Consider the following 20,351-nt stretch of genomic DNA (forward strand, 5'->3'; position numbering starts at 1 on the left):
CAGTTAAAAACCTACTGAAAGGTATAAACAGGCATGCACACTGGCATGTTGGTGACATTAATACTTTAGCCCCTTTCATCTCTGCCATTTCTTTTTGTATTATATTTCGGGGCAACAATCTTGTGACACGTCATGTACTTGTTGCATCGTTGTCTTGGCAGGCTCAGGGCCATCCTGGCCTAAGTCCTTTGGAGAGACAAAATATGGGCTATGTTTTCTTGCAGCTGCAAAGCCAGTGCTACCAAAAACACACTTTGTATGCAGTTTTCCACAGGCACAAGTCTATTTTTTCACATCTGTGCCAATTTGGTAATTGCCTGGCACCAAGTACACTTGGTTGTGCCATTTTGTTTATGCTGATTAGGCAGAACAGTGCAATTTTGTTGATCATTTTAAATGTCTCTTATCACAGACGCTTAGAAATTTATTTTTGTATGACTTGTAGAATGTCAAGTCTTTTCTGTCTAATTGATTGAGCACCTGTAGATTTATAACACAGCAGCAGAAATGCTACGTGTGCTTCATTGACAGTGTTTGATTTACACATGGATGGCACAGCTGCAACACTTCATTAATTCTTTAGATGTCTGGACAAAGTGATAGTGGGTTCAAACTGTAAATATTCTTTGGTGTTTTTCTGAACAAGAGACTGGAAAGCTTTTACTGACATGTTCCAAGCTTAATAGTAAAATCATCTGGAGTAATGCAGCTGTCCTCATCATAAGTCTTGACCTACATCAAATCTGTTAAGACATTTTCATTAAATGTAACGATCCAAATTCCAAGTATAAATCTGTTTTTATGTCATGTGAAAGGGATTATTATCCAACCATGTTTTTAAAATGTGCATGGTGTCATATGCATAAAAGCATATCCGCCTAGTTTGTAATACCTTGAAATGATTCATCTTATATTCTGTGAACAAATAAAACATAAATTAACAAAATATTGTTAAAAGTTGACTTATGAGAGGAAAAGCCTGCACAGGTCCAGTTTTTGAATCTGTGTCCCCACCAACAGGTACAAACTGAACATGAAACAATTTGTTGCCTGCAATTACAATATCTCAAAATCAATTCCATATGCAACTTATACAGTCAATATAAGATCTGATCCATGATTAAATCTGTTCCCTCTGGACAGTAAAGGCAAAGGTTCAGGGTGTAATGCACTGCTGGGGAACACTCTAACAATATCTCTTCAACAAAGTAAACTGAGACTTTAGGTCAGCGTGCCGAGATCATTTACTGTCTATCGCTGTCATAGAAGGATCAGTACATTCACTATGAAATATAACAACTCAGCTAAGCTTCCTGAGTCACGCTAGTCACAGACACTGTGGCCAGTCCCTACAGACCTTAACTGCTGATCTGAGTTTATGGTGCTGTTGTGACTCAGCATAGCTAATATACAGCTATCATCTGTGCTAATTTTGAATGAAACCTTTTTGTACATGTTGTGTTAATTTGAATATTTTACACATCATGCAGCCTGAACAGAGCCACTTATAATAACATATACGTAACATTTAGCACATGTTTTGTGTACTTGGTGCAAATAAACAGAATGATCACTAAAGAACCAATATTAAACTCAAATAAGAATCTATGACAAATCTACATTGTGAATAGTTTGGCTTCAGGAAGATAGAGCCCTGAATGTTTGGAGTTAGCTGACATGTGAAAGTTTTTTTTTTTTCTTTCACTTGTCTGCTTGCATGAATGTAGAGAGCAAACACATTTCTGGCAGTGCTGTGACTCATGGCAACTGCAATCATTCATTAAATGTGCACTGCAGGAGTCTAATAGTTGCTTAGAGAAACATTTATCCATGTCTAGCTGATGAGAACTACAGTCCCTCAGTCACAAAAAGCAACCACTTAGATTTGTTCCAAAGATTTTTGGTTTTAGATGAGTTTTATAATCTAGAAATACATTTGAAGGTTACATGAGGAGTTACAGTCAAAACCGAAATTAATCTATTCCTGGAAACAGATACATAATGAAGATTAAGAACCCATGCGATCATACCTTGGATAAAGTCTTCCCCTCATAGGTGGTAGCCAATAGATAGTAACAGAATCTGGACTCTGGTCAGTTACTATAGGGGTCAGAGGGATGGGGGCAGGTTGATGATTCATCAGCCAATTCTGGTAAACCAAGTCAAGGTAGCAGTGCATCCTAGCCACTTGGTTGGGAGTGAAATGATTGGTACAATTGTCATCTGATGTAATACAAATGAAGAAAATAACTCTGTTAATCATCATGTCAATTGAGTGCTAATCAGATGGTTTCAAATAAGGCAGTGAGGTTGTACCCTGAATGCAACAGAAATGCCCCAGACCTTTCTGAGAAACTAAAAGTCTATAAGTTCAAGGTGCTTTTTTGAGTAGAAATGAATAACACAACTGTAGATAGTTCCAGGTGCAATCAAGTGTAAAAAAAAAGCTATACTGATATTCTGAAGGCATGGATACCTGTATATGTTGGTATCTGATTGTAATGGTGCAGTACCTGTGTAACTCATGTAGTTGCTATAAGGTGTGTCCTGGTACATGATGACTCCACACGTATCATTAACCATTTGAGGATCGTGGCAGGCTTTGGATTTGGGTGTTGGGGCAGTGTCAGCACAGAGATCCCCTGTCTCCAATGATGGGGTGGTCTCCTGAAATTACACATGACTGTGCTACTAACCAATAAACACAGGATAGTGAACAGCACATTGATACAAAGCACAACAGGTACATATTGGACAGACAAAAATACTTTCCTATTTCCCATAAGAAAAACATTATTATATCCTGAGGGCAAATTCTTTGCCTTGAGTATTTGATTAATTTCTGTCACTTGCGTTATCAGACCTGATATGAATAGGGATCATTGTTCCACACGGACCGTAATCATTGTCGCACAACGCATTTCAAAGTTGGCGCTATGGCAGAGAGCAAAACTGTCCGTAAAAGGCAGAAAATGTCCGAAGTTTGGGGTCGTTTCAAACTTAAAAAAGATGAAAACACGGTGCAATGTGTGTATTGTAAAGTAGAACTGGTGAACCACAGCAGCACTTCGTCAATGCTTCAACATCTGAACAGAAAACAGAAAATGTCTGTTTTATCCGATTACTCGTGTAATCGCTGAAATATTGGGTAGAATAATCGACTCCAAAAATGATCGATAGGTGCAGCCCTACTATATGTATGTATTTATATATATATATATATATATATATATATGTAGTATATATTCTGTTCACTATATATGCATGTCATTTATATATAGCCATTATATGCATGTATATATATGTAGAGAAAGAGAGAGAGAGAGAAAAGCAAAATTTTGAAATCCTACCTGACATGGGTCATCGCAGGAGTCCCGCTCACTCACCCCTTTGAAGACATGGTACAGTCCAAAGATGTGCCCCATCTCATGGATCATGGTGTTGTGGTGGCCCGTTGTACCAAAATAGGACGGGTTGAGCACCATCCCACCTGGTGACAAGTGGCAGCATCCATAATACTGTTTATATTATTGTTAATATCAAGATTAGTAAGATTATGTCATGACTTTGAAAACTTTCTTTTCTAACAGCTTGAGAATAAATAAGTAATAATAAATTATAATGCAATTTCCACTAGATACAAAAACATGAAACCATGTTCAGATCTATCATCTATGTTGGACTGTTTTGATAAAACACCATAGGATCAGAAAGAATGTGGTATTGTTGTAAAGTCACCGTCTACTATCTACTGTCTGTCTAATCAACTCCAGTTTTAATTTCGTTGTGCAAAAGAAGCTGAAATGTACTACAAAAGATGAACATTATGAGGAAATAGATCTAAAAAGGTTTGAAAAATAATGGGAAAATATGACATTAAAAAGGACATTATATTACAAAAACTTATTTCTACATAGTGATCGATCAAATTGAGTAAGTTTCTTTGGAACAGCTATGCTGTTACTGCTATGGATAATGCAAGTATACATTAAAAATACAATATTTTTGTCCATGTTTACGTCATACTGAAAATTTAATTAGGATTTTTTTTTTTTTTTTTGGTGTGGACATAGGATTTTAAGGTTAACAGAAAAATATTTCATTGTTGGACATATGAATTTCTTTTCATTTGTTTTGAACATAAACATTTTAATAAAGATTCAGGTATGTACAAAAAACATGCTCTATAATATAAGCATTAGAAATGTAATTTGATAATTAAAAAGTAAATACATCTAAAAATCATTAACATGGTATGTATAAGATAGATATTTAAAATACAGCTGTGGTTTGGGGGCAGTTTTCTAATTAGAAGGCAAAACACAGTGAAGTCAATAAATACATAGGCACTAAACAACAGGGCCACAGAGACGGAGTTGTCCACTCACTTGATTTAAATCAGGTAGATAAACTTCCTTGAGGAGGCATTCAGTAAATAAGTGAAATCACCAATTTAATTTGAAAATATGACTTCTACTCTAGAAAATATAGAAAGTAGTGTCTAAGCAAGACTCATATTAATGGCTATTCAAGCCCATAAATCTACAGAACAATAACATATCAATGGGTATTTTTGATTATAAAGAAACAGCCAGAAACTGCATCAGTATCTCAAAAAGTAACCATAGTCTATTAAAACAAACTCTGGAAGCCTTAAACAAGGGCAGGTCCCTCTGCTGGACAAAACCAAACCAGTGAAAACCTTCCCTGAGATCTCTACCTTTTTCACCAGCGAAATCAGAAAACATAACAGAAAACAGAAAACATACATTTCAAATGTATGCTACACATCTGTATAGAAATTCAGTTTTAAAACAAAAAAATCTGTCAAACAATATAGGGCATCTTTGCATGCATTTTTTATTTAAAATCTTCTTTATATGCCAAATGATAACAAATCTGATGCAAATATCAGTCCTAATGTTTTCTGAATTAAATGTATTGGAAGACAACTGAAATACATTTGTTCCAGATAATTTCAGCCATGAGAAAAATCTAACTACAAGTCCACAGCTAGCATTTTTTTAAATTATATATAACTAATTATATGATCTAAAGAAAAGCTGCAAAAGACTAATATTAGTGTAAATCAATTAATTTTCAATTACAAAAATAGTCTTGTAATCACTACTTTGTGTAAAATGACTTTCATTCTCAAATGTGCTTCCACTTTTATGTGAACATTGTAGTAAAAATCAATTATCAATTATATATGAATCAATTGACTGATCACCTTCAGCTGCCATCATTAAATGTGCAGGTTCTTCATCTTAAACTTGCTCAATATCCACTTGATAATATATACATAACTGAAAGAGGTAAAGATTCCCAATTAAACAACCTGACTTTTTGTTTCAGAGATTTCCTAAAGTGCTGGGAAATATAGAGAGAGAAATCTTGCGGCAAATGGGTAAGGGTGGCATCTGTGTTATAGAGGCCACAGTGCTGTTTGTTTTTTTGTTTGTTTGTTGTTGGGTTGATTAGCCTTCCTCAGTGAGGAAGGCGACTAATGATTGGAAGAGGAAAGAGGCAGCTTCATTGGCTCTCTCAGTCTTGTTTGACTACGGTCAAAGCAGATACCAGATGCTCAAGGGCTAAGAAGGAAAAGAAGGGATGACTAAAAAGAAAAAAAATGACAAGAAAAGAAGAGGAACAAGAAGAAAATCAGAATGGTAGAATTGGGAATTGAGCAAAGAAGACAAGGGAAGATACAAAAAAATTAAATGTTGTAAAGACAGTAAAGTTAAAAAGATGGAGAAATAACACTGACAGGTATAGTTTGATGGAAATCTGTTCACCTTGGTGGGTGAGAGCCTCCTTTGCCCATGGCCAGGTTGCAGCACCTGCCAGCTCTTCTCGAACTGAATTGCTGGCAAAGAAAACATTAAGCGTGTCGGTGCCACTTAGGTATAGCTGCTCCTTTAGCTCCTTCACACTCATATATGACCTGCAGAAAGAGAATGCTAAATTTATAATTTTCCATTTAAACTATGTTGGAGTTTATAAACACAGCAACACAGTAGATTTATCAGCTGCTATGTAACATGTCAACAATGTGAAAATAAATAAATGAGTAAAAAAAAAGGTCCAAAATCCAAAATTATACATGTCCCTGGTACATTATGGTTATGATGCTTCAGGGTAATACATCTATTAGATCATCATTAAACTGAGGGGTTTGGGATTGTTTTAGCTGTTGTTATTCAATCACCCATCACAACCAGAATGAAATGTCCATTTTTTCCATAACACTTAAGTCACAAAGGTGTTTTCACAGTGTAGGTGTATTAAAGCAGCACCATGTAGTTCTTGGACCTTAAAATAATGTCTGTGGTAGAACAACTCTTAACCAGATTAATTTTACCACCGCTGCAGCCTGAGCAGGTTCACATCAGCTCCAACAGCACTATGCAACTTTCATGTTTGGGTAGGATCACTCTGCCCCACCCATCTGCTGCCAGTGGAAGAGTGTGACCTGCTTTACAGCACACGTCACATGGTTTACTCGTAGCCTGGGTGGGAGTCATCAGCTAACTATAAGACGAAATGATCTAACAAGGAATTATCAAAACCAACACCATGACAAGTTTTGTCAGAGGAAGCGAAGAAAAGAAAGAGAGTGATCGGACACGAGCCCGAACACAAATCAATATCAGACGGGTTTACACTCTGGATGCGCTAATTCCATCAACATAGTCAACACATTCACATTGTGTATTTTAAGAACCGCACAGCCTATATGAACCACAGTGTGCAATTTATAGCTCTGAAGGTTGACTAGATTTAGGTAGGCATCTAGTTTTTGTGCTAAGCCAGACTAAAAAAAACCTTAGTCCAATCTATCATGGACACATGATAAATAAATTAAATCTTCTCATCTAAGCCCAAGGCATGGCTTAGATGGAAAGCAAAGTATTGTCTAAAATGTTTGACCTTTAAACACGTAGATGCGATTTCTGCTCAATATGATAATGTCAGAATGGTTTTAGGGCCTGGTATACTCAGTATAGGGCATCTCTTTAGGAGAAAATAGTTTGCTCTGTAACATATTTTTTTTTATGTAATTGGTCACTAAAAATACTTTTCAGGTTTGACTCAGTGCTGTTTCCATTGTTCCAAGAGTCTGAAGGATAGACAGGTGAATCTGTGTGGGTAAGATCTCAGCTTGATTGATGAAATAAAAAGAGCATTAATCCCCATCCTCCCATTCTCCACTGTCAATGTAGCATTAAGTGAGGCACTTCACCGCTAAAGGTGTTGCTCAGCAGCCAAGAGCCCTGCATGTGTGTGTAATCCTCCCCCTAATGCAATCCCTCCCTGTGTGCATGTGTTGTACTGTAAATAAGAATGTGTTTTCTCAGGCACTTTGCCTGACTAAATAAGGTTCAAGATTTAAGATGCTTCAGGGAAACCCTGCTCTCACTACATTACTGAAGCTGAGTTCAGCCAAGGCTGTGTGCAGTATCCATCAACCAAGGCTGTGCAATTACAAGTGACAGAAAGTTGACCACTGAAGAGTTGACTCTTCAACTTCTGAGACTCAAAGAATTCTTCAGTGGAAATCTAAAGCCAACCTGGCAAAAATAAATAGCTTGACATGACTGAAGTGTTCCCTCATTGTGAACTAACAAAGTTACCATTTGTGGGTGAGTCAAACGCCGTGAACAGCCATCAGCGCTTAACCTGTCACTACTTAAACTTTATAAGTACATACTTTTGAAACAGTTAAACCCTTGATTCTTAAAATAGCATGTGAATATTTTAACATACTGTGGTGATAGTAAGAGCCAGTCTGGCACACTGTTTATTTTGTTGTTACGTTATCTCATGGTATTTCAGTTCTCAGTTAGTTGGATAGTGTATCGTAAGTTCATTTTAGAATTTGTTATTATTCTGTATTGGAAGTGAAAACATTTATTACTACAACAGGTGGTAGTGCTGTATGACAGTTGTACTGTGCATAAGAATGGGGCTGCAGGTAATTTGAAAAGTAACTTGTGGATCTTACTCTATCTTAAAAAGTTAAAGAGTCAGAGGAAAAAAAAGCTGTGATGTAGCAATAGCAACTAGAGGAGTGGGCCAAGGAAACAGCTACAATTACAGTGTTGCACCTTTGCGGGCAGGCCTGCTGTACCACATGCTCACTGGTGTGAAAAAGCATATAGCAGCAATAAGGCTGACAACACAGATGGACTAACAGTGAGGAAAGACTGGTATATTGCATTCACAGTTCTTTGAAACATTGCAGCAATGTTTTTATAAGTGAAAAGAACATGATGGCACCAAGGCTTGACGAAAATAAAGTCTGATCTAAACAACAACACTGCGCATTAAGTGTTAATATGTTGCCTTGAGTTCTTCCCACAGTGTCCAGCATTTGCTAACTGAAAAATGTTAGCAATTCCCGGACATGTGTCTCAGCATAAATGGCCCTCATGTCTCCTGCCTTTCCTTCTCCACCCTTGCCTGTCTCGCACGTTCCCCCACCCCATTTCTTTATTTTGATGCCAGAATCTGTAGTGCACCTGGCCTAGAGCTGCCTCTTGACAACAAATTTGCATCATGACAGCAGCTGGCTTCCAAAATGCTCTGGCCCTGTACTGGGCAGCAGCAGATGCACACATATAGGCTCCCACAATCTGAACACTGGGCCAAAAGCTCTAAAGGAAGGATGGAGGGGGTTGGGGGTTTGTGAGGGCTCCCAAACATAAAAATGGTTCAGTGCTCCACAAATGCCAGCGAAATGTCATCCTCACATTCATTCTCTCTCTGCCTGAGAAAGTTGCAAGTTGGGATCCAGGGACACTCACAAATGGATGCAGGCATTTCCAAGCCCTCAGATGCATTTGCAGCAATTTGGGATTGGGAACGTTGCAGTAGACCTACTGTTAGTTAACTGGATCCAGTTTTTACAACACTGTCTCCTGTGTATTGGCTGTTCATATTATTTTTAGTGGAGGATCAGGACTTATAGACAGGAACTCTGGCAAGATTCACTGAAGGAGTTACATCACTGTGTGAGAGCACACACACATTGAGGTTAGTGTTCAAAGTCTGAACACAAATCTCTGTCTCCCATGCACAAAACCAGATCAAATTCAACAGCATGATTTATAAAAGTGTGCTCAAATCAAACACACCGTATTACAATGATGTCTCAAATCCTCTGTCATATATCAAACTAGAACAGATTCCAGTTTTTACCCAAAGGTTACCATGGTGGACATACTTCTTAATTTGTTTGCTGGAATATTCTTTGCAATAACCATCAAATTAATTCTTGAGTAAATAACAGATGACTTTATATAATTGAGGCCAAAGTACCAGACCTCTGAATGACAGTCTGTTTGTGCAAAACAACAGATCATAGTGCTGCTGTCCAACTTTTTTCATTAATGTTCATCTGTTCTCTGCAGGGTAGAAAGTACAGGCTGAGATGGGGAACATCTGACAATAACAACTACGAAATGATTTTTTCCCTGCCTGTCTTTCTGTGTCTATCCCAGCAAGCTCATGACAGGACAATATAAATTAACATCTTCTTATGACACAGTTGAACCTCCTGCATATGGCCAAGTGATGAGACCACACGCATACATACAAGCCAATGTTTTTTTTTTTTTTTGTTTTGTTTTTTATTAGTTTTACATAACTTTAACCTGCCTCTTCCAGGGAAAGTACCATGTTCTTTTCCAGCAACAGCTTGTCTCACATTCAAACAGCTGCACAAATTCACACCTGGGAGCCGCACACTACAACAACAGTCTCCTTCTATTGGCCATTGGGAGCTGTCCAGTTCAACTTGTCTTGTTCTGTTGGCCACTGGAGATGTTGAAGGTTAAGCTGCTTGCTCAAGGGTACATTGTTTTTTTTCTTCTACTAAGGAATGTGAAAAAATAATACATGCCAGATTACTCCTTTGTTTTCCAGGCCCAAATTCTTCTAGCAAGGTGGACAAAAACAAGCTTCACTAACCTTTAGTTTATTGCTTTTACCTTAACTAAAACTAGCCTGTGCAAACCTAGGTATAAAGGACACTTGAATTCTTCTTTTAGTTCAAAAGAAAATACATCTTTTCAGTTCAATTCAGGTTTGTAAGGCATAAGCCAGCAGTCTTATATTGTATGTTCCTATATATTTTAAGTTGTATGCTAGGCAGTAGGATGGGTACCAGGAACTGACCATTACTTGTACCATTTGTGATAGGTCAGAATTAAGTTAATAAAAGACATTTTCAGACATTTCTTCTGCCAAACAAAGATTTTCTTTATGCATCTAATGATCTGCCAGTAATGTAATTGTAAGTATCAATTCCCATCGCTATGCAGATGACACTCAACTATATTTATCTATGTAATCTGATAAAACAAACCAGTTAGCCCTAATTTCTATTTCTAAATTCATATGTTATCTAACCATATAGTTATTCTAGATGGCATAGCTTTGGCCTCCAGTACTACTGTCAGAAGCCTTGAAGTTATTTTTGACCAAGATATGTCCTTTAATTTACACATAAAACAAATCTCTAAAACTCCCTTCTTTCAAAATAAATTAGGAACATCCTTCCCCAAAATGATGCAGAAAAACTAGTCCATGGATATATTAACTTTTAGGCTAGATTACTGTAACTCATTATTATCAGGATGTCCCAGCATCTTCATTGACTCCCCGTAAAATCCAGAATAGAATTTAAAATCCTTCTTCTCACATACAAATCACTTCATGATCAAGTTCCTTCATACCTTAAAGACCTCATAGTACCATATTATCCTAATAGACCACTTCGCTCTCAGAGTGCAGGTCTACTTGTGGTTCTTAGAGTTTCCAAAGTAGAATGGGAGGCAGAGACTTTAGCTACCAAGCTCCTCTCCTGTGGAACCAGCTCCCGGTCTGGGTTCAGGAGACACTCTCTGTACTTTTAAGGCTAGACTTAAAACCTTCCTCTTTAACAAAGCGTATAGTTAGGGCTGACTTCAGGTAACCCTGAACCATCCTTTAGGTATCCTGCTCTAAAACTAGACTTCCTGGGGACTCCCCATCATGCACCAGGCTCCACGCTCCCTGGGGAGGATTTTAGTAAAGTGCCTTGAGATGACGTGAAAGTGAAAAAAAGATTTGAAACTGCATTTGTGTTGGGGAAAAAAGACTGCTTTACTTTGCAGTTTGACAAATTCAAGAGAAAAATTCTTGTTTTTTTTTTAAAATATTTCTTGGGGGTATCAAAGTTTGGAATGGAAATGGAAAGTTCAGTTTTAATTAAAATACAGAGATGCAGTACACCATAAACTAAAACTCAATCTTTTAAATATATAAAAATGGAAATTTCAACTTTCCACCTTTACTTTAGTTAAGATGTTGTGATTTGGTTTGTGGCACAAGGAGTTATAATAATAAATCATGTATATTAGTAAAGAGAGGTCAGTTTTTTAACTAAAGTATAAATGGGGAAATGACTATTCTAATATTTTTAAAAACTTTATCCTTGTGTTACTCTGTCACAGCCTGTCTACTCCAGACATCAAGCAATAAATCTGTTATTTTTTTTTAAAATAGCCTCAGTTCTCATGTTCTGTTTCCAAGTGTACCAGTATAAAGCTTATGGTTACAATTTGGATTAAGGATCAGGTCTTTAAGAACCTGGGCCGACGACCTCATGGCGAGACTTCATGCAAGCTATTTGGAACTCTGCATGAGCCTGTCTGTCAGACCAAATGGAAGGCAGCGGGCTGCCGCTCAAGTTATTTAGTCAAAATAAGTGTGTACTTTGGCCTCGTAACCTACCATGCTCACTTCACAGAGCATTCTCTAAAACTACTAGAGAAAAGTGAGAGTACGATAATGTTGAGCTGTTCATTGCACAGCCCTGCTGAAGCACTCCAGAGTGCTAAGGCAGATATTCACCTCATGGGGGGAAGTATTATTCCCATTCATGCCCAGAGACTTCTTGTCTTTGAAAAAACACATTGTTCTTACAGGATTAAAACTTAACTGCTGTCTTAATTAATAAATTGGTACATAGGCTAATGCAAATACTGTAGTTAGCTTAGGCGTTTGCATCCGGCAGTAAACCTCCATCTGAAAACACATCCTTAATTTCACTTGCCCCTTTATAAAGGCAATCTCCACTGTTATTTTGATCATTATTACAACACAGTAAAGTTACACACACCACTAAGCTTCTCTAACAGAAATACTGGCTTCAGTCACTAATTATTTTCAGTCACTTGGTTCTGACACTTTTTGAATAGCAGTCACGCTAGTGTTATGGAAACATGTGTTGCACAACTGTTTGCCATTACATAGAGGAAATGCGTGAGAAAATACAGTCAGGCAATACAAATAAAGTTTCATTTAAACATGTTGGAGGCAATTGGAAATAATTACTGACTGAAACCAATATTTCGGAAACTCAAAGCAGGAGGTGTTTGAAAAGGAACTGACTGCTAACTTCACCTGTCAGGGGACTCGGGGTCAAAGCAGGTCTTCAGGACATCAGTGATCTCTGGGTCACAGCAGTCTCCATCATCATAATCATAGTGTATACTGTTGCATTCCATGTTGCAAACCCCATCCTGTCTCTTCCAGTTATAGCATGGCCCCAGTCGGAGGCAGTCCCCGCCATCATGGCCTGTTCTTGGATGGTCACACTCAGGGTCACATTGGCGGTTCCCAATCTTTCCAATTCGACAGTTGCTCAGGATGAATCGTTGACGGAGGCTGGAGTTTCTGACGGTGTGTATGTTCATTTCTAGGGTGATGTTGTAACGCTGAAAGGCCTCAGTCAGAGCCTGGTGTTGGAGCTGGATCTGGGCTTGGGACACAGTGGGGTTTCCGCCATCATCATTGGAGAGGTTAACAATCCGGTAGCGAACTCGCTTGGGGGCACGAAGCTGCCAGTTGTTGTTGTAGCCAGAGATGATGTCAGTGTTGTCACAGGGTGTAAGGCCACAGGGCGGGGGCAGGAATGAAGAGACGAGTTCTTGTTCAGGGACAGGAGTGGTGATAATGGTTGGATGGAGGCCAACTTTATTTGGAGTCCATAGCTGTTCCACCTAAAAGTTAAAAAAAAAGGCCAGGATAGAAACCATTAATATTTCAATTATCTTTAATACTATTTCAAATCAATAATAGGATAAAAACTGAATATAGCCAGTTACATTAGAGAAGTCAGCCCACATCGCCAGGACTGGCTCACTCTTGTCAGTTTGAAGTGGCCTCTTCAGCAGGTCCTTATGAGAGCGAGTATATCCCCACAAGACCACGCCTCCTATGTAACCCCTAAAGCTGTGTCCGTAATCTGACTGGTTGCTACCAAGGAAGAGGGTTCTGCAGGTCTTCATGAAGGGACTGTACAGATTGCCTGACTGGAGACTGCTTTCTCCCATCTGAGACGAAAAGCAGAGAGGAAAAAACACAGCAAATTAGAACATATTGGTATTAAGTCACTCAGCTTTTACAGCTGTCAGTGCTGTGGTAATTTGATGGCATATGAAAATGTCTCCACCTGCTTGTTGACAAAACTGACATATTCACTGTAGTCCCTGAAAGCACATTAATTAGGTGTACAGCAAATTCACTTTATCTGTGTGTTTTTATTGCAAAGTGTACAGTGCACAGGTGGGAGCAGAGGAGTAAACAGGTGCAAGGTTAATTTGGATGAAGCACAACAAAGACTTTGCATTTTCTCAGAATTTTCCTGTTTCTGATGCAGTGACAATCCACATAACTACAATAAACTTTCATTATAAGGGTTTAAATTCACATAAAAATCATTGTAAAGATAATGTTTATTCTATTTTAAACAGGGACAATCCGTAAATGAGTATGCACTGATCTTTAAATTAGTATGAGTATCTGTGGTTGAGAAGCTTCTCCTTCAGTTCATTGTATCCCTGGCCATCTGAACACAGCAGGACAAAAATCTGCTGCTTCTGATTTGAGTGTTTGAGTGTTGAGTGTTCCATCAGATTTGCACTGTGTTTTATTACATTGCATGCAATTTGCACCAGGCTGCTGCAGACTAACTCCATACACTACAGCCACTACACACATAAGACTAGTCCATTTTGACTCAGTGATCTAGTGTTTCAGTGGGAAACTTCAGATCAAACCAGCTCAACAATCCTGTGTGTCATTGCCCCTTACATAGCAAACATGCAAAATCATTCTTTATTCTTTAAATGCAATATGGTGCAAACACTGTCACATTTTGCAATATGATGTGACAATGTATAACATGAGATGCCGATAAAACCTCAAATTGATGTGGTCATATTAACGCACCCTCTGCCTCTGCCTGCAGATATGAGATGCTGTGTGTTCAGATCGTTCATATTTGCACTGTAGAGGCTGATACCTTCATCGATGAGGTCTACCACTGGTACGTGTTCAAGTTCAGTCGCATTGCTAATGCATCCTTAATTGTGTTATAATAATGTTATAATAACTTTTTCCACCAGGTTATTCCTCTTCTGCATGGATTGGTGAGTCCTGACTGTAATTTTAGGGATTTCTGTATCTATTGTTCTTTGCCTTGCCTGTTGTTCTTTGGTGTGTTATGATAGCTGTGCCTTTTCCACAGACCTAGGGACTCCAGAATTCCACTGATGTGATATGTGTCAGTGTAGATGTGTGTGACTTCCTAAATGCCTACAATAATGATGAAATGAATGTGTCTCATTATCACTGAGAAAGTGGTTCTGAGCCTTCTGTATAATCTGTTTAGCTATGCAGTCTTTCACAGTGGAACCCTGTTAAAGATGTGCTTAAGGATGTGCTGCCTGTATTTCAAGTTGAAGTGCAGGCACTTTGTACTCAGAGTCACTCAGAACTCAAGGAGCCTCTCTGATTGGCGGTGAAACATCTTAAAGAAGCAATTGCAGTTGACATCCAATATCACTCTTGGAACTAGCAAGAACTGACTGCGAATCTTCATAGACATAACAGTAATGATTTATTCAATAGCACAACTAAGCCGTTATGTCCCTGTTGGATTACAATTTAAATATGATATTAAAAATAGATTAAAATAGATCAAGATCACATAGACATTATACTTTACGATCAGGAAGCAAAGTTTAACAGTGCACTGAAACCACATACCTTAGCTCCATCAACGTACAGGGTCATATTTTGGCCGTTGTAGGTGGCCATCAGGTGAGTCCAGGCATTGGCTTGGTACCGCTGGTGGCTGTAGACAGTGGTAGATTTTACAGCTCGGTCTGTCCGAAGCGTGAAGTAGAACCTTGCGTCTTTGGTTCCAGCAGGTTCCACAGTACGAATGCCTACTGACCAGCCCTTCTCACTCAATGAATGGGAACAATTGTCAAATACACCTATGAGACAAGGAAAATGGGGAAGACTTAAATAAATCAAATACTAGTGCCTCCAGCCTCCCCACGACACTGGATGTTCCAGGATAAACGGTAGATGATAGATGAAAAAAATACTAGTCAAAAAAACATGCAAACATTCTCTTGCAGAGTCAAAAGATGGCAAATTTATGAATGTCATCGCCCTCAGGAAAATGCATACACACACAAACAAACAATCTTTCCAAGTGACTACGTTTTGTGGACACAGAGACAGAGAGAATAGACAGAGCCAGAGACAGTGGGAGAGAACAGATTGGGGAAGGAGGACAGAGGTATTCCACTCAGCCAAGGCAATGCTATGATGTTTCCATCTGCTGTTGCAACAGACACACAGATCCACATCTGCTGCCCAGATGTCTTAACACTGGGACAGCAAAGGGTCAGGGAACCCCTTCACCCTCCTCAGCACTGTACATGCGTGCATGTCTATATGCCTACATGTGTATGTGTGCATGAGTCTGTAAAGTGGGCAGCTGAAGCCAAATATCCCCAAGGATATGGGCCATTTTCATGCTTAAGCATCTAATTAAGTCAAACAAGGCAGCGGTTAGGAAGCTGTGGATTTTGCCAAGTAAATTTGATTGTATGTTGCCTACTGTGCTACCAAATTACAGAATACATTGGTGTTACTTTGTGTACATGTAATAAATGAAATACAAAAGGTGCCACATGTAGCACTTAAAAATCAAGTAATTGTGAGGTCAAAATTCAGCCATACCTACATCTGAAAAATCGGCTCAGTTTCTTTGCAGCGTATAGTACACTGTAGTTAAAATCAAATTACCAGTGTCTCATGCAACAGCACATGGTTACAGTGAAAACTAAATGCCAAAAAGGCAGGAAACAACAAAGTTTATGGGAAAATGTTATGAGATGTTTGCAAGACAACCAGTGATCTCCATTTAGGTCTCATTTGTTTACCATAAGAATATTACTGAATTCAGTTAACTACTGATGCTTTAAAGCTGCATGTTCTTGTCCAATTGGAGACAGTGGAAGTAGCCAAAAACACAAACATTTTACTAAACAAATGGCTATTTACACATTTAGCAGACAGGGAGCAACATAATCATTCACTTGAGGTCAGGTTTAGTCAGTGCACAGTGGATTGATCAGAGCTGTAAAGAGTGCCAGCTGCAGCTAAAAACAAGGCTGATGAGAATGGTCAGGTTGAACCAAAGCAAGCTGGCAAGAAAACCAAAACAATTAGCTCAAAGATGCTAAAACACTGCAGAGCTTAGGAGAACTGCAGGGTCAGGTGATCATTCTGTGTGGGTGTGTTACTATGAAAGACCCCTTTTACATTATACATAACAATTTGAGCCACTATTAATATAGAAATATGTATTTAAGATTATATATACAGAACTGCACACTTTTAAATATTGCTACATGTTATAATTACCACAATTACAGGATAAATTTGATATGTAAGCTTAGTGTAAAGGTCACAGATCTGTAATACTCCATGTCAAACAATCGGGTTGCTACTCTTTGTCAGAGATTCGAACGAGTTCATTCATTAAGCTTCATTGCTATCACTTACTGAATCTATCATTCATGCCCTCTGTTTGGTTGCCACTCTTTGACCTCTTTAACAGCTTGCACACCATTGCACTCAGGTTCAATTTGTTCAAATATTATAAATACATTAGCCAATATCGACTATTACTATCAGCATATACATTACTATTCAAATAACACTTTAGTATCCCAATTAATGTTGGCTAAAATGCAGTAAAAATAATTTGAATACACAATGCATCCCATATTAATGCAGAAATGGTGGCACCATTACATTATTTGTTACATTTATTTGTTCAGCTGTTTGCTGTAATGTGAAAACACTTTGAGATCACCACTGGTCGTTAGAAATCAAACCACTGTAATTGTAATGGAGAAAGAGGAGGAAGTTGTTTTTCACTTTATTTGTCAGATTCTTTCAGGGCACTACAAAAAAGGCCCATGCAACAAGATTGAGGGGGAAAATTTGAGTAATGAAATCTGATCTTTGATCACAATAAATGTGATGTGCGGACATAACAGTTTGTAGTCTCCCTCACTATCTCGACAGATGCTCCTTCAGTTTGTTTGATGTATGTGTTTCTATCTCAAATGTACCATTCATGATGCAGTCTTATTGGAAAAACAGCAGTGTCCATCCTAATGTGAAGAATCTGGCTAAATGAGGGTTTCATGAGATAAACATGTCAGCAGTCACTGCTCAAAATCAATGGAAACACACAGGCAACTTAACTATGAGGAGAGTGAATGAAACACACCCTGGGATTTTCACAGTTACGTAACCAAATATTTATACAGTCTGTTTCTAGAAATATAATACGATTGTACATGTTTTGACAAAAATTACCGTAAAATCTGTGTTACTGTCATCAGAAAACTCATTATAAGCTATTGTGGATGCTATTAGTTCAGGCTAAACACTTCTGAGGCTGCAGCTACTTGTATTTAACAACTGGCTCTGGTGGAATGGCCATTTTAATGCACTGAAATCACTGACATTGTGGCTGTGAAATCATCAGTTTGGCCAATGAAAAAAAATCATCATCTTTATCATCATCATTACGTCCACCATCATCATTATATTTGTCATCCGTGCTGTATTATCTTACTTCATTGCCATCGTAATCACATTATCTTTGTCAGTAACATTATCCCTGTCACTGTCATTATCAAAATTATAGTCATCATATATATTACTGGGGTTTTTTCAGTGAATTGGATCATTCCACTGTATGTTTTTGCTTGTAAATAATCTATATTCCTTTCATAGAAACTAAGCAATGATCTCCAAGTATGCAAAGAAGATATGTAACCACAGTGAAGTGCATTTATGGTTCTTAATGCATACCCCAGTGACACTTCAGTACAGCTTCCAAAACATAGGGGAAAGAGAGTCCAGTTAATTCAGGAAACGCTTAATTTCAATGTAGTGATAAACAACTTTTCGTGTCGTTCAAGTTCAGTGGCTTGCTTGTATGAACACTACCCTGTCAGCAGTAGCTAATTATTGTCTGAGCATTATGAGAAGAAGATTTCAGTGGCCATTTCCTAAGATTCCTTGTTTTGTTCTAATTCTAAAACCCAAACATATTGAATTTACAATCACATAAATCACTAATATAAAACAGAGAAAATCAGTAAAATGTTTAAGACACTGATTCCAGGGTTTATCCTTAATGCCTTAAATTATTTGTGGATTGCCAGGGCTTTTTATTAATTTCTGTCAACTGAATATCAACCACCATCAAGTGTTACAGCACCAAATAATCATGATCAGCCTATTCCTGATCATTGGGATGTTTGGCATCACAATGGAAACTAGACTTAAGGTAAAACCTGAATACACCCTGTCTGACCTCCATAATGGAAACCAGCCTGCTGAGACCTGTCTCTTTTTTCTTGGAAGGCATTTAACAAGACAGTTACACACAGCACATGTAGTAACAAAATGTTATTAGATATTGTAGATGTCACAAGTTATTTTCAACAGCATATAGCTACAAAGCATTTAAAGAGGCTAAGAGAAGCTCTATTTAGGCAGATTGCCAGGCTGCCAATGAACACAAGGATGACATGATTATCTGGTACAGTGAACAGTAGGAGGGCCAAGTCCAAATCCACAGACTGTGTCAATAGGATTGGAGAGATACATGATCTATTCCACCACTGCCATGTCACTGAGCATTAGCAGCATCAGTATCAGTGTATGACTTATTGTGTGCATGGTCACTTTACACCCACCTGCTATGACCGCAGGGTTACTCTGCCCTCCTTCAGGCTTCACCCATAACTCCAGGCTGAACTTGGCCCTCGGCAGCTCCACCCCTGCTACCGGCTTCATCTTTAACTGCTCCCGACGTCCGCTAAAGTACAGGGCGGTCATCCAGGAAGGGGGCACCCTAGGTACTGGGCTCCCCCACGGAGAGGAGCTGCCGACGGACGGATCCGCCTCTTCCACCTCCCCGGAGTAGTTCTCGGTACCGTCTTCCACGGTTGGTGTCGGGGACTGCTGGTCTCCAGCTCCCTGCTGCAGCCTGTAAAGAACATCGAGTCCCCTGGAATCTGTTGAGCTGTCATGGGAAACTTTCTCCCAACTGGAGTTTCCACCTTTCTCGTAAAGAAACGTCCCCTCTAGGCTGCGAGCAAACCTGTAGCGGGATCCGCGAGGGGACTGGCCCGAAGAGGAGGCGCTATGCCCGGCGTCTTTACGCAAGGGCACCCCGGGCAGATGTTTGCCGTCTTTGCTGACATAATTTGGGTCTCTTCGGTAATTGGAGGAGCTTTTTACAGAAAACCGCCTGGCCACCGTAAAATACCCGTCCCCCGCATTAAGCGCCACATCCTTTGTGTCACCCCAGCCTCCCTTTTCTTCGACCCGGTGCGCCCTGGTGTCAAACTTGCACCCTCCTACACAAACCGCAGGAGCGCCCTTCACAGTGTACAACTCTCTCCGGCTCGTGTGCATCCATGCACGGACCGCTGGAGGGCGGTGTTGGGACGCGAAAAGGTTGCGGGGCTGCCGCCGGGACCTCCAGTCACCGGAGACGGTGCAGGGTTCACCTGCTAGTCTGTTGAACTCCCGATCTGCCCACTGGGCTAGGGCGCGCTTGTGCCGGGTCAGTGCGTCAGAGCGAACCGGGTTGAGCAGCCACATATTGGTGATGAGGACGAAGAAAATAGCCAGTAGTCTGATCAACATTTTCTCAGTTTAGGAAAAGTCTTTGGAAGAGGAAATAAAAGATTTTAGCTGCTGGCGTCCAACTCAGCAACACGATGTCTCACACCAGACTGGTTATTAGATTTATGTACGCACATTTCCCTGTTGATGAAATCGTCTGATATTGATTTTTAAATCAATTTATCACATTACACAAATTAGAAGAGTAGTTCATTCAAAAGGGATCAGATTAATATGCTAACGAGAAATTCAAATTCGAACTTTCTCGAGTGGAC

The 20,351-nt window shown here is 39.1% G+C and overlaps 1 protein-coding gene across 1 annotated transcript in view; it reads right to left on the bottom strand.

Moving 5' to 3' along the window:
- pappa2 (pappalysin 2) overlaps positions 1-20,097 on the bottom strand; it is a 68,433-nt gene extending 48,336 nt beyond the window's left edge. Inside the window, exons 1-8 of the mRNA XM_026312715.1 lie at positions 19,140-20,097; positions 15,103-15,335; positions 13,158-13,385; positions 12,454-13,052; positions 5,799-5,947; positions 3,351-3,490; positions 2,514-2,667; positions 2,031-2,223 (exon numbers count right to left, since the gene is read on the bottom strand). Coding sequence (XP_026168500.1) covers positions 2,031-2,223; positions 2,514-2,667; positions 3,351-3,490; positions 5,799-5,947; positions 12,454-13,052; positions 13,158-13,385; positions 15,103-15,335; positions 19,140-20,097 — 2,654 coding nt within the window. The remainder of the gene's footprint in view (positions 1-2,030; positions 2,224-2,513; positions 2,668-3,350; positions 3,491-5,798; positions 5,948-12,453; positions 13,053-13,157; positions 13,386-15,102; positions 15,336-19,139) is intronic.
- Positions 20,098-20,351: the final 254 nt, after the last annotated feature.

Source organism: Mastacembelus armatus, chromosome 17 (assembly GCF_900324485.2).
Source record: "Mastacembelus armatus chromosome 17, fMasArm1.2, whole genome shotgun sequence".
Lineage (NCBI taxonomy): Eukaryota > Metazoa > Chordata > Actinopteri > Synbranchiformes > Mastacembelidae > Mastacembelus > Mastacembelus armatus.